General features: G+C 35.0%; 1 protein-coding gene across 5 annotated transcripts in view; it reads left to right on the top strand.

Annotated features, from left to right (window-relative positions):
• The window catches only part of LOC138223915 (cytosolic phospholipase A2 gamma-like), a 28,017-nt gene extending 14,768 nt beyond the window's left edge, over positions 1–13,249 (top strand). For all 5 annotated transcript variants that reach the window (XM_069180106.1, XM_069180109.1, XM_069180105.1 and 2 more), the window contains 5 exons: positions 5,781–5,855; positions 10,509–10,622; positions 10,995–11,149; positions 11,599–11,767; positions 13,053–13,249. In XM_069180106.1, the coding sequence (XP_069036207.1) occupies positions 5,781–5,855; positions 10,509–10,622; positions 10,995–11,149; positions 11,599–11,767; positions 13,053–13,222 (683 nt within the window). In that variant the 3' untranslated portion in view covers positions 13,223–13,249. The remainder of the gene's footprint in view (positions 1–5,780; positions 5,856–10,508; positions 10,623–10,994; positions 11,150–11,598; positions 11,768–13,052) is intronic.
• The last annotated feature ends 2,338 nt before the right edge of the window (positions 13,250–15,587 follow it).

Raw genomic sequence — 15,587 nt, 5'->3', positions numbered from 1 at the left:
CGCGGGGCACCGGAGCATACCGCAGGGCAAGTGATTGGCTGGCCAAAATGACCGACAGGGGCACTCGTGGTGCATTGGTTGGTAGTGCAAAGATTGAATCATTTAATGTCTTTACTGTGCACATTTTAATCCGCTTAGTTTTGAATATTTATATGGATTTTACCACTAAAGGGAAATTTTAGTAGCTGAGCATAAAAAGAAGAGGAGCATAACGCATCTGAAGGTCATAAACGATATTAATTTAAAACATTACTGTATGTATGTAAACTGTACTGTGTATGGCTGGTCTTGGTAGTTTAAAGAAAAAATACACACCAGTCTTCCATTTCTCCCTAAACATTTTAAGCATGAAAGTTTTATGAAACGGTACCCAAATATGCGATTGCTGTATAGAATGAATTTTAATTAAAAAAAAATATTTAACATGAACATTAAGCTGTTTACATCTTCCGCCTGAGAACAGTCACCCGTTGCTACCCAACGCAGAATGGTGATTGGCTGACACCATCTGACACCCCTCTGATTGGAGAAAAAAGACGTGCTGGTTTGCTATACCAGGAAGAGAATTTCTTTCAATTCTAAACGTGTATTTTAAAAGTTTAAGAAGTAAAAACCTTACAGCGTACACAGATTTCTAAACTGATCAGGATCGTTATCTTTGTCTTATGCATAATAATGTTCACCGCTCTGTCCAGCAAATTAATAATAAACTTTATTTTATATAGCGTTTTAAACGAATAAGTAATTAGATTGCTCATAAACCTAATCACTTGCTTTTTCTTTTTATTTAGGTTCAGATTACAACTATAGATCGAATTATTAATAACCATAATAACAACCAACCAACAAAAACAACCATATAAACATAATGGTGGTGCTGGACCTTCCAGTTTTATTTATTTATTTTTTAATCGCGTAACATAAACATATTACCGTATGCAAACTGTACTGTATACAATATGTACATGTATATTTAATGTCTTAACTGTGCCCGTTTAAGTATTGAATATTCATATCTAATTTTACCACTGAAGGGAAATCTTAACATAAACATACAGTATATGGCTGGTCTCGGTACTTTAAAGAAAAAAATACACACCGGTATTCCATTTCTCCCTAAACATTGTAAGCTTCGAAGTCTTTAACTAACGTGATACCGGAGTCAACAAGCATACTTTTAGAATTTGATTAAAAGGGAATATAATATGGAATCGCGTATCTCAAGAAATTAATAACGATATAATTATATTCATGTTGCAAAAGAACTGCAACGGACATAAAAACTCCCTTGCATGGTTTCATTACGACCAGAATCGGTCTTGAGATATTTTTAACTTGATTTACAGTATTTGAGAGGTATGTCTTAACACCGATACTACAGTGCTTAAGTACTGCTCACGTATATGTTTCTAGGTTTATATTATGCATTTCATACGGTCAAATTACTTTTGAGCAATAAGAAGCGAGAAACGGTATGCGTTTTACTTTCGTTTTGTGCTGGGACCCGTGGATTGATTAGAGATATCAAGTACATACAAGTCATTTTTTAAATGTTGTAGTTCGTCTTGAAAAAATGTTACGAGTACATCATCTATCAACAATTACACAGGTTCTGTTTCCATATTGCGGATTTTGGTTACGTAATATTATTTTCTAGATTTCACGTTGTGAATATGATGGGATGTCTGATGGGATGTTTCTAAAAATCCACCCTCTGTAAAACGTCTTCTCTAGTTGTCCTGCATATGTATTCGCTAATGAAGCTGTGTGTTCTGAGCCTAGATCTCTACATTTCTGTATGAACCAGCTTAGAGGGCTAAAGACAGCTTGTGTTTAAATTGAGTGTAAGGCAATTTATGCTTCTAAAGTCATAGTCAGCATTTATCTTTGTACTGTGTTGTAAACTTGTTCTGTGCCAAGTCACATTATTTTATAGCGTTTTTAAAGCGTTATCAAATACGGTGTTACTGTAGTTTACTGAGTCCCATGTCACATGGTCTGTGATTGAAACCTGTAAAACCGGTTTAATTCGTCACAGCCAGCACTCTTCAGGTGTGAGGGTCTTCTGCTCAGAATGAAACGCTAAAATGTTTGTGTATATTCTAATGGTAGTGGGGGCGGGGTGTGTGGGAATAAGTTTGGTTGAAACATTTTCTCTGAAAGCATTTTCTTCTTGTAACCGATCTTGTTACAGCATGTTACAGTTTACTATTATTAACCATATTAATTTTAAGTGCTTAATGTAAAATCTTGTAAAAATATATTTTCATTGTTCAAATATACATTAAGTCTGACTATCATATAATAAGTTAAATACAAAACTAAAGAAAAAATAGGGTTAAATATAATTCAAAATATTTTGCTAACAATGTTAACTGTTTATGAATAATAAAATGTATTAACTAAGGAGTAGGATGGCACAGTTGTTAGTATGTTTTTTGTTTTTTTTTAACCCAATCTCCGGGAAACCATTAGTACGATGGTGAATCGGAGATTCTCAACCCTTGCTGCGTACGACTGGAAAAGAATTCGTGATCGGATCAACGAAATGCTTCGTAGGAGGAGGCAGTCTTTTCCTCTTGTCTAACAGTCTGTCCACAAACAAAACATTCCTGTTAGACAAGAGGAATTGAAAAAAAAACAATGTTGTCAATGAAAACCGGTGTGTGTGTCTCTCCCTGCTGGATGTCCCTCTCACAAACTGCTGAATGAATAAAATAATTTTATTGAAAACGAGTTTGCGATTGTCTGGTCTTTAAATTCTGTAGATACGCGATTCCATATTATATTCCCTTTTAATCAAATTCTAAAAGTATGCTTGTTGACTCCGGTATCGCGTTAGTTAAAGACTTCGATGCTTAAAATGTTTAGGGAGAAATGGAATACTGGTGTGTATGTTTTCTTTAAAGTACCGAGACCAGCCATATACTGTATGTTTAAGTTCCAAAATTAATATCGTTTATGGGCTTCACACGCGTTGCAGTATGCTCAGGCACTAAGTAAAAGGAGATGCTTCGTATTGCTTGACTAATTTTAAAAACTAAGTTATAAATATAAAAATTGCAGGCGCTGCTCTGGTGCGTCGGCTCCTACACAGTGCCTGTCTACCGTAAGCGTTACAATATACATACAGTACCCAACACTGCTTGTACCCATCTGTCATGTAAATAAAACACCTTGAATTGAATTGAATTGAGGGGAGAAGGGGGGGATACTAAAGCCAATACTGGCTCAATGGGCTTTGACGTGCTAATGCGTTAACGGTCCGGGTGTGGCAGGCTTCCAATGTCAACTCGACTCGATTAGAAGACAATGAACGTATTTTAGCCCTAAATGAATTAATAGCAAACATGGTTTACATAAAATACATTTTTCCAAGAAAGTTTATAATAATACGATCTATAGTTGAAATCTGAGCCTACTTTAAAAATAAAGGAAAAGCATTTTCAGAGAGCAATCACGCTGTGTTTATGAAGAAAAAGTGATTAGGTTTATGAGCAATCTAATTACCTATTCGCTTAAAATGCTATATAAAATAAAGTTTATTTAGAGATGAATGATCAGTGTCGCAGTTTAAATAATGTGAGTCAGGAAACTAACACAGCGCCACCGGATTTAATAACGCAATAAAAACGCTATAAAATAATGTGACACAGTACAGCACAGTACAACAATACTGACCATGACTTTAGAAGCATAAATTACCTTACACTCAATTTAAACACAAGCTGTCTTTCTGTATGAACCTCTAAGCTGGTTCATACAGAAAATGTAGAAATGCATTAGCCTGATCATGATTAAAAAACACATAATTAAACACGCGTTTGCGATTTAAATCAGAACACGATTTAAATCAATATAAATGTTTATATTGTAACGCATACTGTCCCGCCTCCATTTCTCTATAAAAATTTACTGTTGCACACACACACACAATAGAAGCAGGAACCACTGTCAGAAGGGAAGATATATTCAAAATATCGCAAATATCGATCATGTTGCGATATTTTGAAATATAAAAGTCAATTGATTGTCCATAATATCGCTTACCTATTTTTTCGAAGAAATGTTTGTTAAAATAAAAGTCCAGCACCAGCTGGATTCGAACACACAACCTACCAGTTGGAAGTCACGCACCTAGACCAGTAGGCTACAAGACAGCTCGCATGTTCAGGTAGGCGAAACAGCCTTACACAGTCCTGCCGCAGTACACGGATATAATCATACCGTTATTAAATTCTTTAGATACGCGATTCCATATTATATTCCCTTTTAATCAAATTCTAAAAGTATGCTTGTTGACTCCGGTATCACGTTAGTTAAAGACTTCGAAGCTTACAATGTTTAGGGAGAAATGGAATACCGGTGTGTATTTTTCCTTGTGATATTTTAAGCTCTAGTTGAATGATAGGTGTCGCATTTTAAATCATTTTCGTAGCTAGAAATTATGAAACGCCCTGTTAAAAGCAAGGAAGTTTTTATGCCCCGTTGAAGTAAAACAAAATGCCTGACAAAGTATGGCTTGGACAGATTCCAAGTGCTTGTACAAATGTGCTAAAGAAATTATACTTTGAGTATACAGCTTGTCCAAAGTCATCCATTATTAATACTATTAGTAATATCTTCAGTAAAGGCTTTGATGCATAAATATTTCTGATAAAGGTAGGTTGTGTACTTCTGTCCAACTGAGCAATCTTGCTTTCATAATATATACCAACATTTTAATGACTGATGATTAACATGCTGTAATACACAGTTCAAAATTAAAGGCTCAAATGCTGTACATGAGAGGTTAAGCTCCCCCTGGCGGTTTTACAAGGCGACGCCGGATAGTTAGTCACGTGACACACGTGAAATGCGTGATACCGCGTGATACTGTGACACGCCCACCGGGGTATGCCGCGAAATACCTCACCCATTTTGAATGGCTGCATCTGTATACTGTGGGTCTGCATGTGTTCTTCACAGTTCATCGTATTTTAATAATAAAAATCAAATGTGTATTAACCCATTAGTGCTTTCCTGAGCTATTCATACTGTACAATAATACTTATTCGTAACATAATTTTTCTATTTAATGTAATGTTATTGTGAATATGTAGTAATGTATTATTTATTATTAATACTGTGTATAATGAGATAATTTTATTTTAGATTTTTTCTTAACTATATTATATATTGGTTTTAAAAACTTTGTATCAAAAGCAAATAAGCATAGAAAACAGGAGCAGTTGGACAATGGCTTTAACTATGCTTAATTAAAAGTATTTTAAGACAGAGACAGTGAGTGAGCCAGACAGTAGGTAAGAGAGAGAAAGAGAAAGAGAAAGGGCAGTGGCTGGGAATTGAACCCAGGTCAGAGGCATAGCAGGTGAGAACTCCACCACTTAACCAAAACATCACCTTGCTTTACAAACTAAATTAAAAATGACAAGTGTTTCATTTTCCATTACATTGCAAATAAGCCTTATATATAGTATATAAATATAGATTGTATAACCAACACACAATTAAAATGTACTGGAACAAGTAATAGGTTTATTCCATGCTGAAAAAAAGAAGAAAGAGAACACAACGTTTTGGCCGAAACGTTGTTCTCTTTCTTCTTTTTTTCAGCATGGAATCAACCTATTACTTGTTCCTTTGCAGCCTACGCATGCTGACGCAGCTACCCACCTGAACTATTAAAATGTACTGTTATGTACTGTACTTAGAAAACCTTAAACTGTACTTAGAAAACCTTAAACTGTTTAAGCATTTGTCTGATTTTTATGTTGCAGAATGGATTTGCAATCAGTTGTTAAAAGGGAACACCGAAGAGACTAAACAAAAGAAAGATATGAAGGCCATTCAGGGTGAGTTTTTGAACCTGGGAAGTATAGAACAATTTGAAGAATTACAGCCAAACTAAAAGGTCATCCTCACCTAAATTAACACAAGATACATTTATTAAACATAAATTGTGCACAAAACATATACCAGTCTGCCTGAATACAGGCAGCAGACCTTACTGTGAGGGTTATCAAAATACAAGGTATATAATCCCGAAGAGATGCTAACACAAAGAGATACACAACAGAGAATATATTTCAATATCTCGTTCGGCTATACCATATCTAATCAGTGTCATTACCCACTGTTAGACTAGACTCGGAAGTAAATACATTACTTATGAATTAAATTGATAACAACTTGTGTTGAGGTAACAATTAAATTCTCAAGACACAACATAGAACATGGGGTTTACTTATCCACTGTGTATGGATTTGGATTTCCTGGCACGAACACCAAAACCAGCTGACAGGCTCTGTTGCAAACTCTGTCCCAGCAGTCATCCAATAGGCGTCGTCTCGGCGTCCTCTGGCTACCAGCCACGGACGGAGGAATCTAACTGCGGCGCACAGTGCAGTCGTTGCTCCCAGGGGTCTACCAGTAGTCTGGCTGACTGGTAGAAAGTCTCTATGCACAAAGTGTGACCGCGGGTCCTCGCAGGTCATTCTATTGCACGGGAAGAAAACTGGTTCGTTCCCGGTCCAGCGCTGCTTCTGAATAAGCTATTCAGGTTGTCGATGAGGGTCCAACTGTAATCAAGCGGAGCATTCACGTTGGTCGTTGCAGAATTCTGAGTACGTCCGGGATCCTCGGCCTCGCGCTTAGAACAAAGTCCAAGTCCCAGAGCAGACAACACCGGTTGTCACGTGATTGTCTCTGAGGGTGCGCGAAAATGGCCAAGGAGAGCCCCGACCTGAGCTTGTGCTACCTTTTTGACCAAGACACAGATGTGTGATGATTGGTTGAGAGTTTGGCGGGCATTGGAGACCCACGTGGTGTTACCACGCCCTGCCAGTCCCTGATTGGTTGACCAAAGTGAGAGATGAGTCACTTACTCCTGACACTTAGGAATGCAGTCCAGATTTCCTCTGGAACTCCCTAGACAGATAGGCGCCAGGGATGACCATTGATCATTAGCTAAGTGCATCCCCGTTTGGGAGTTGTTCCTTATCAAAAGAAAACTTAAATCGGCCTGCATGAATAACTTCTCTGTGGCTGCACCACAGAGATGAAGAGAGAGATGGGGCCTCATTTAGGAAAGCACAGCAACGCTTAATTCTGTCTTATTAACAAGCATTGCCACTACAATGTAATGAGATAAACTTTTAATTGCAGATGAACATCATTATTTATTGGATGTGAAGGTACTTATTAAAAATTCTGAGAGAGTCAGATTTCACTGTGGATTAAATAAATAGGTTGTTTCTGCAGACCATTGGATTGGAGGTGCTGTATTGAAGATTAAAATGAGAGTCAGTAGGATTTTTTTGGATAGTGTTGTTCATGAGGAGCTTGAGAATGTGATGGAAATGTCTAAGTATAATATACTCTTAGCTATTTGCCTTGCAAAAATATTGAGACCTTTGCACAGATTTCATGGTTTGTTGATTTTAAGCTTGCACCCACAAAACTTTGAAGTAGCAATTCATATCGTAATACTCTGCTTCACAAATTAAAAGCAATAAATGAAAAGAAATAAGTAAATAGTTAATTTTAAAGAAAATAGAAAAGTTTCAGTTTACAGAAAAATTCCACCAGAGCCTCACAACATTGTCCAAAAATACTATTCTTGTGTCTAATTTTTAGTTAAGCAAGATTTGAGCCCAAAAAAAGATTCACTTTTTTTCTATGTCTTTTTCACACACTGCGATTCAGGCACAGAATGGTTAAAAAGAGGTCAGACAGACAGGGAGGAGGGGTGAAACGGTTACCTGTACTGGATAAAGTGGTTGGAAAATAGGTGGATTTACATCAATAAAAAGTTTTCCAATTTTAATGCGATATAGAAGATATTATTCATAATAAATTACCGGTCTGTAAACAGTCTGTAACCATCTGTGGACGGTCTGTAAACTGAAAATATATAGAGCAGCCATGTTGTTTATTGCCTCTTTTTTCACTTGGAAGAACATTAATGCGACACTGAAGATATTATTAATAACCTTTTAAATCTGAAGCTGTTAACTCTACTTCACACCTGCATATCAAGATCATGGTTTCAAAATAAAAAAAACCCATCAAACCATAGGTTGGATGACAACGTCCTGATTGTTTCGCAAGGATGTGAAATGTGACAATTTGTTGGAGTTACCATCAAGAGTAAAACGCCAATTTCCCACTGCATTCTGGGGAGTGTTGTTTGGACCAGAAACCTACATCTTGTCTCCATCTATCACTCTCTCACAATTCATCATGCATGAATGAGTCAAATTAAACTAAAACATGTTTACAAAGAAAGTGGAATTCAGTAGTACTACCAGCTATGTAAATACATATATTTAGATCCTTAAATTAAAATCGTTATTAATTTCTTTAGATACGTGTTTCCATATTATATTTCCTATTAATCAAATTCTAAAAGTATGCTTTTGTTTACTGCGATAATGACCGCAAGTATTCATGGAAAATGGTAATCACTTAACTCACTTAACTTTGAATGTTTTGTGATATTTAGAAATACCAAAAAATTCAATATAGTGTCGATAATATTTATTATCAGTAATAACGACAGTTGTAGCAGTTTGAAATTATTTGTTGTTATCAATAAATGACTTAGCTTCAAACATATTGTGATATTTAGAAATATAAAAAATGTCAATATAGTGTCCATAATATTTGCTATTTTAGTTTTTCAAAGAAACGTTTATTTGTTTCTTTGAAGCAGAATATATCCAAAGAAGGTGTACTACTTTCTTTAGTAGCACATGAATTTAATTACATCATTATTAATTTCTTTAGATTCGCGATTCCATATTATATTCCCTGTTAATCAAATTTGAAAAGTATGCTTTTGTTTACTGCTATAACGAGTGTATTCACAGAAAAGGTTTAAACATAACTTTTTACAAAGTATATAAACTTAATACAGTCAGAAAGAGCACGTAAAAACGTTTCCAAAAGAAACACATGAATGGAATATTAATGTGTATTTTTTCTTTAAACTACTAATACCAGCCATATACAGTTTACATAATATGTTTATGTTCCTTAATAAATATCGTTTATGAGCATGTTAAAGGCATGGTGAGATTCTCAAAACTTACTTTATATGATTGGAAAAGAATATGTGATCAGATTGACGAAATGCTGTTGTGTTATTTTTTGTCCACTACTATTGCACCATACAGCATACCATACCATAGAGGCCATTAATCAAAATGTATAACTTGTCAAAATAATACTGTGTGCCTGAAATAATTTGTATTTGTAAAGCAAATTATTATGATGGCTTTACTATAAATTATTTTTTTATTTTTCTTTGCAGTTTTTGCTGACATTTGACTTTTCACCCATGAAAGTTCTCAGTGTGAGCATCCAAGTTTGGATTTTAAATGTTCACTTTCATAATGCATATATATCAATTTTAATTCAGTAAAATGAAAATGGGATTTCTAGGTACTAATTTTACAAAAAAATATGGATAATAAAATTTTAAAAACTCATACAGAAAAGAAAACAATAGTTATTTACAGATTTTTTTTCTCTTGGCTATTATGTACACTGTCAAACATTTATGTGAAGCAAAACAGGTAAATACTGTATACAGTATATAAATCCAACAGCATTACAGTATGAACCAGTCTCAGTGAAGTCTGTAAGTAATGTTTTCTTTTTTTTAACTTGACTCTCCAAGCGTAATGTAGTTCCTATGCAGTATGATCATTTATCTCCTCTTTGTCACTCTCAGATTTCAGTATTTCAGTTTCATTTAGAAATTATGGAATTTTGGTAAGTCATCATGGAATTATTTTTCCCTGAGAACAGAAACACATGGTATGCAATTAAACTAAGCAGCAATTAAACCAACATTGTAGCAATTATGTTTAGCAATTGTAGGAATTTTTAACCTCTTAATCCAATACAAGGTATCAGAGAAGCCAGAACCTATCCTGGCAAGCAACAGGCTCAAGTCAGGATACCTGGAAAGGTATATAGCATTGCAGGAAAAACATACTCATATAAGCACCTGTTTTTCCCAGAAGCCAGATGGCTTACCACTACAGTATGTCTTTGGACTTTGGGAGGAAACTTGAACACCTGGCAGAAACCCTCACAAGCACAGGGAGAGCATACAAGCTCCATGCAGAGAGCACCCGAAGTCCAGGATTGAACTCAGGGCCCCGGTACTGAGAGGTTGCAATGTTAACCACCATTGCCACCCTTTTATATATAGCAATTATGTTCTATAAGATACTTTCTACAAATCACATTTAGAATACTGTGTTTCATAAAAAAATGCAATAAATTTACACAGTTTGAAATACTGCAATAACAAATCTTACTTATCAGCATCTTTAATCAAAGGATGTTTATTTTCACAGTACTGATGTCAATGTGAAAAGCTGAGAACCAAGCTTTTATCATTGAATTCAACTTATTGTATTTCCTTAAGGATTAAATCACGTGTACAGGTAAAAACCAGGTTCTAATGCTATACTTCTTTTCTATCCCTTCAGATTCACTTGAAAAAATGGACCTAACACCTGATTTTTTCAAGAAAATCTTCACTCTCATTTTAAGCTGGACATGGGGAACCAAGTACAACTTCCTGTATAAATACCCTGACACAGGTTAGAATATGAACAGCAGTGAAATACATGAAATGGTGATCAAATATTATATAGAAATATAGTATAATGTGTTAATAAAGCAGCATGCACTGACCAGCTCTCAACATTGGCTTTTCTGATGTTCTTATAGTTCTAGTTATAGTACAAGAGTGTTCAGTTAACGTGGAGATCAAAAAGACATGCTTATAATTTTTTTAATACTGATGTGAATCATCCTGAAAGAACATTGTATAAACAGTGTAATAGAATACATGAAAATGATATTGTTTCTTAAGAAAAGATAAAACACACTTGTTATAAATTACATGATTATTATTAACACAAGTACCAAAGCAATGGCATCAATATTTTTGCCTTTTATTTCCTGTCCAGCAAAAACTCTCCCTGAATATCTGGTCAATAATGAGAAGATCTACTTGGAAGATGCTGCTATTGCCAATGATTGTGGCTACCCATTGGTTTTGAGGAATGACAGGAGAGTTAAGCTCATTCTGTCATTTGATTTTTCTAATGAAGACCCATTTTTGGTAAGACGCTGTATTGGAAATCACAATATTTATCAGTTCAGTATAGTGAAGTCTTATACAGTATATAGGCTCACATGCTTTGCATCAATCATCTTCTCCCTTAGCCAAGAATGAGATAAACTTATACAGTATGTAACACAATATATTAAAAGTCACCAACCACTTCTCACCTCTTTCAGTGTTGTGCAGTCGTGTATTTCTTAAATGGTTTTATTTTTTTCATGTTCAGAAGTGCAAGAGAAATTATGGCCTAATACAGTGTGACTGAGCATACTTTGATGAAATTATTACTAAACTAAAACAGTACAGACCTTTTGCTATCCTAGCTGGATAGAGCTGTTTATCTTCTCTCTGTGCCTTTTCCTCTCTTCTCTTTCCTTAACTCTTGACACACCCCCATCCCCTTCGCAAACCTCTCTGCTGCACTCCTCTCTCTACTTCCATCCCAGACTGTCACTAAGGCAGCTAAATACTGTGAGAAGAACAACATTCCCTTCCCACCCATTCCACCAGTGACTAAGGAGGAGAAGGAGTGTCCCTTAAGCTGCTACGTTTACAGTGCTGATAAAACCCCCACAGTCATGCACTTCCCTCTGTTCAACAAGGACTCCTGTGAAAGTAAGTAAATCAGACCCTAATCAAACCACTTACCTTGTCATCAGGTTTTCACCTCAGACACCTGGATATTCTGTACATCAGTTGTCAGTAGAAACATCTAATAGGTAATTATGTAATCCAGTGCAAAGAGACCAACAGAAGTAATGTGAGCATGGGAAAAACTTATCTATCCAACCATCAATTTTTAATAACTTTCCCCATCGTGGCTTAAAATGAGCTGGAGCCTAACCTTGCAGGCACAGGACATAAGGTGTGACTATACCTTTGACAAATGCTAGTCCAATGCTGGGCAGACACGCATTGTATTCAGGGGTAATTCAGAAGTGTCAGTTAACCTGTATAAGAATTGGCTTCTGAAGGTATCCAGTATAGCTTGTTAAAATAATTTGTGGAAACACCAGCATGTAAAGCAACACAGTGGTCTATTTGTGATGAGACTATCTTTGATTCAGACACAGGCAAGCAAAAGCTTAAACAGATTTTTTCTTGAAAAGACAATGTATTTATTGTGATCATAATGATGTGAAGTTATTATCTTATATTTATAACTCTGTAACATTATTCTATAACATGTTTTTGTTCCAGTTTGAGTCAGAGATGCCAGTGCCTGAATTTGTCTTTTTGATTATTGTAATACAGAGCTGCTAGTATGACTAAACAAATGATCACGTAATAGGTTTATTCCATGCTGTAAAAAAGAAGAAAGAAAACACAACGTTTCGGCCGTGGAGCCTTCTTCAGGTGTGGGTGACTTATGATACTTTCTTCTTTTATTCAGCATGGAATAAACCAATTACTTGTTCCTTTGCAGCCTATGCATGCTGACGCAGCTACCCACCTAAACAAATTATCTGTTATTAAAATGCAGAAGCATATCTCTCCTGCTTTAGCTTCCTCACAATAGATTTGTGTGGATTTCATAATAAAATTGAAAATACTGCTGCTCACCTTTTAGCTCTTTCTTTGGCTCCTGACTACATGGGTTTACTGTTACTTGTCTTTGGACTCTGGTCTCTATTTCAAAATGAGGTCCTATCCTGAGAGATTACCCTTAGTGTTTTGTCCCTCCGAGACTACAAAATGATCCCAGCCTTTATATGAGGTTACAGATCAATCGAAACTTTTACATCTTTTTATACTAATTTTCTAATTCTTTTAACAACTTGTACTGTTTAATCTTATTTTGATGTTTCTAATGTGTTTTGCTTTTAGTTTGACATATTTAAAGCACTTTAAATTGTCAAGACAAGAATGATTATTCCATCATAATTTTGTCTTCTTTCAGGCAAGGAAAAAATTGCTCAAATGAAGAACATCTACAAAACATTCAACCTGTCATACAATGAAAACGAGCTTGATGATCTTCTGAATTTAGCTAAGAAGAATGTCAGTCTCAACAAAGATAAGATTATCACTGAGATAAAGAAGGCTGTGGGTGCAGAAAGAAAGAAGTGAAACCAATAAAACCTACACAATGAAAGAGTTGGCATTTTAGAGAACATTTTTAATCTGAGGGTTTTTTTGTTAAATCAGTAGTTTTATAGACATGGATGCAGTTAGATTGTTCATTGCTTATGATTTAGGCTTCTTATTTGCATATGTTTTAAAACAGCATTTGTGGAGTTGTATTGACAGATACAGAATACACCTTTATATAGAATGTGAAATCAATGATAAACTGATGACCAACATATTAGGATAGATATAATATTTCCCTTGATGCTCCTGATTATATATTTCGAGATACGTGTTGATTTTATCTGAAACCTCTGATGCAGTTTGTTGATTTTGTTTTCAAACATAACATCATTTTATTAGCGCTATACAATTACTTGCATTAGGAATTAGTCTTTTCTTTTCATTTTCAAACAGTATTCTGAATCTGATTATTTTTTAATCTGAAAAGATGCTTTTTGTTAGCCAATGCACCTCTCTGTTCATCATATCTGGTTTAAAAGATTAAAGAATCCTAAATCTATAGTATAGAATTATTAAAAGGTTTTGAAAAAGTGAAGCAACAAAAAGTAGACTTTAGAGGGAATTTGTAAATGGAGTTCATGGAATTTATGGGACAAAGACAACTCCCACCAATCATTTGTTCACTAGTGTATAAATACTTTATACTTTCCTGTATAATATACCCCCACTGTCAACATCATTGCAGCCTTCTTTCTGTTTTTTTTATAAGACAGGTTGTATCATCTTTCATGATAGTCGGGCTGTTATTCCTCAAGACAAGTGGTTTAAAGCAAAACATGTCCCTAAGGCTCTATTTCCTTTAACTCCTTATTGGGATATATGATGAATTAGAAACATTTTCTAGAACCCCAATTTAAGAAGATTCAGAAATGACTGGGTGTTAAAATTAGTATTTTATTTGTTGGATCATAATACATTCCTGTGTCTTCATAATATGATTGTTACATCATATCATAATACTGCCTATTCTTTAGAAAACTAGGAATATGTACCATATGATTCAGTACAATACTAAATTGGCAGTAAACTGTAAAAAAGAACATAAATTGGCTGACAATGCACACAGATTGGGTTTTAAAGAACCTGCTGCCTTATCTACAGTATTACAGCTCTTTTCATTTTCAATCCAAGCAAAATACAACATCTTTGTTTCCACACAGTACTTTTAAAGGAGATCCATGGTTAATAGAGAGGAATACAAACATGATACAGTACATACATGAAGCCTGTCAGGGAATGTCAGAAAGTGTTAGAAAATTGTACTCTTCCTTGAATTTGCTACCAGATAAAGAACTCTCCACATCTGCTAACAAGTAAGAGCACTCTGCAATTCTGTCTCTTTCACGTGTTTAACTGTTATGCAATCTTCATTTATTAAGGGTATTGTACGTAGAAAATTTATTTTTATATGCATTACAAAATTTAACTAGCTTTGTTTTGGAACACATTTGAACATAATTTACCTAAGAAAATGTTTTCTGTTTAAGATTTGGTGAAAAGGAGAAATATAGAGATTGCCATGATACAATAATTTCATTTCAAATATTATTTTGCAGATTTGCTAATAAGCTTTATTATGTGTAAGCTTTGACTTTTGCTGAGCATGTAATAAAGGCCATCTCTCAAAGCTGACTGTATCTCTTTATATCTGTGTCAATGTAAGATGCTCATGTCAGGCTTGGTGATGCTCTAGACAAGAAAATAATTTCAAGGTTCTATGATGAGTCTGTTGCAGCTGATTCCCTTTGGATTCGTCTAGAAATCAATAGAGAACACAGGAAAAGCTGTAAGATTAGTCTATAAAAATGTAGTGATTCATAGCCGTTCAGGGACGCCAAATATGTAATGTTAGTGGCTCTCTGAAGGCACCAGTTCTGTAGGGTTTGGGCATTTACTGAGACAATTATTAATTGTAGCAGTAAATCACAAAGTTGATTCTTTTGATGGCTTTAGAATCCAACCATGCGACATAACTCAAACAACGCACACACACAGGTACTAATACACGAGGATACATTTATTAATACATAGAATATGCATGTAAACTAACAGATCTTATCGAGAGGGTTATCAGATTACAAAAGATATATATTCAATCAGTTACGAAGTGTAACATATATCAAGAGGACATACGTTCAGTATATCATTCATTAAGACCGTTTCATAAATGAACTTGGTTATAACTTCTACATTAGATACTCGAAACAAGTACATAACTCTTAGGAATTAAATTGATATCAACTGGTTGGGATAACAATTGAATTCTCGAGCTGTAATGCATTGAAGTTGAATACTCATCCAATCTCTGGGGATTCAGATCTCCTGCGGGCACAAAGAAACA

The sequence above is a fragment of the Lepisosteus oculatus genome, chromosome 18 (genome assembly GCF_040954835.1).
Source record: "Lepisosteus oculatus isolate fLepOcu1 chromosome 18, fLepOcu1.hap2, whole genome shotgun sequence".
NCBI classification, from domain to species: domain Eukaryota; kingdom Metazoa; phylum Chordata; class Actinopteri; order Semionotiformes; family Lepisosteidae; genus Lepisosteus; species Lepisosteus oculatus.
The sequence above is the reverse complement of the archived record's forward strand: the minus strand, read 5'-3'. Positions and strand labels throughout refer to the sequence as shown.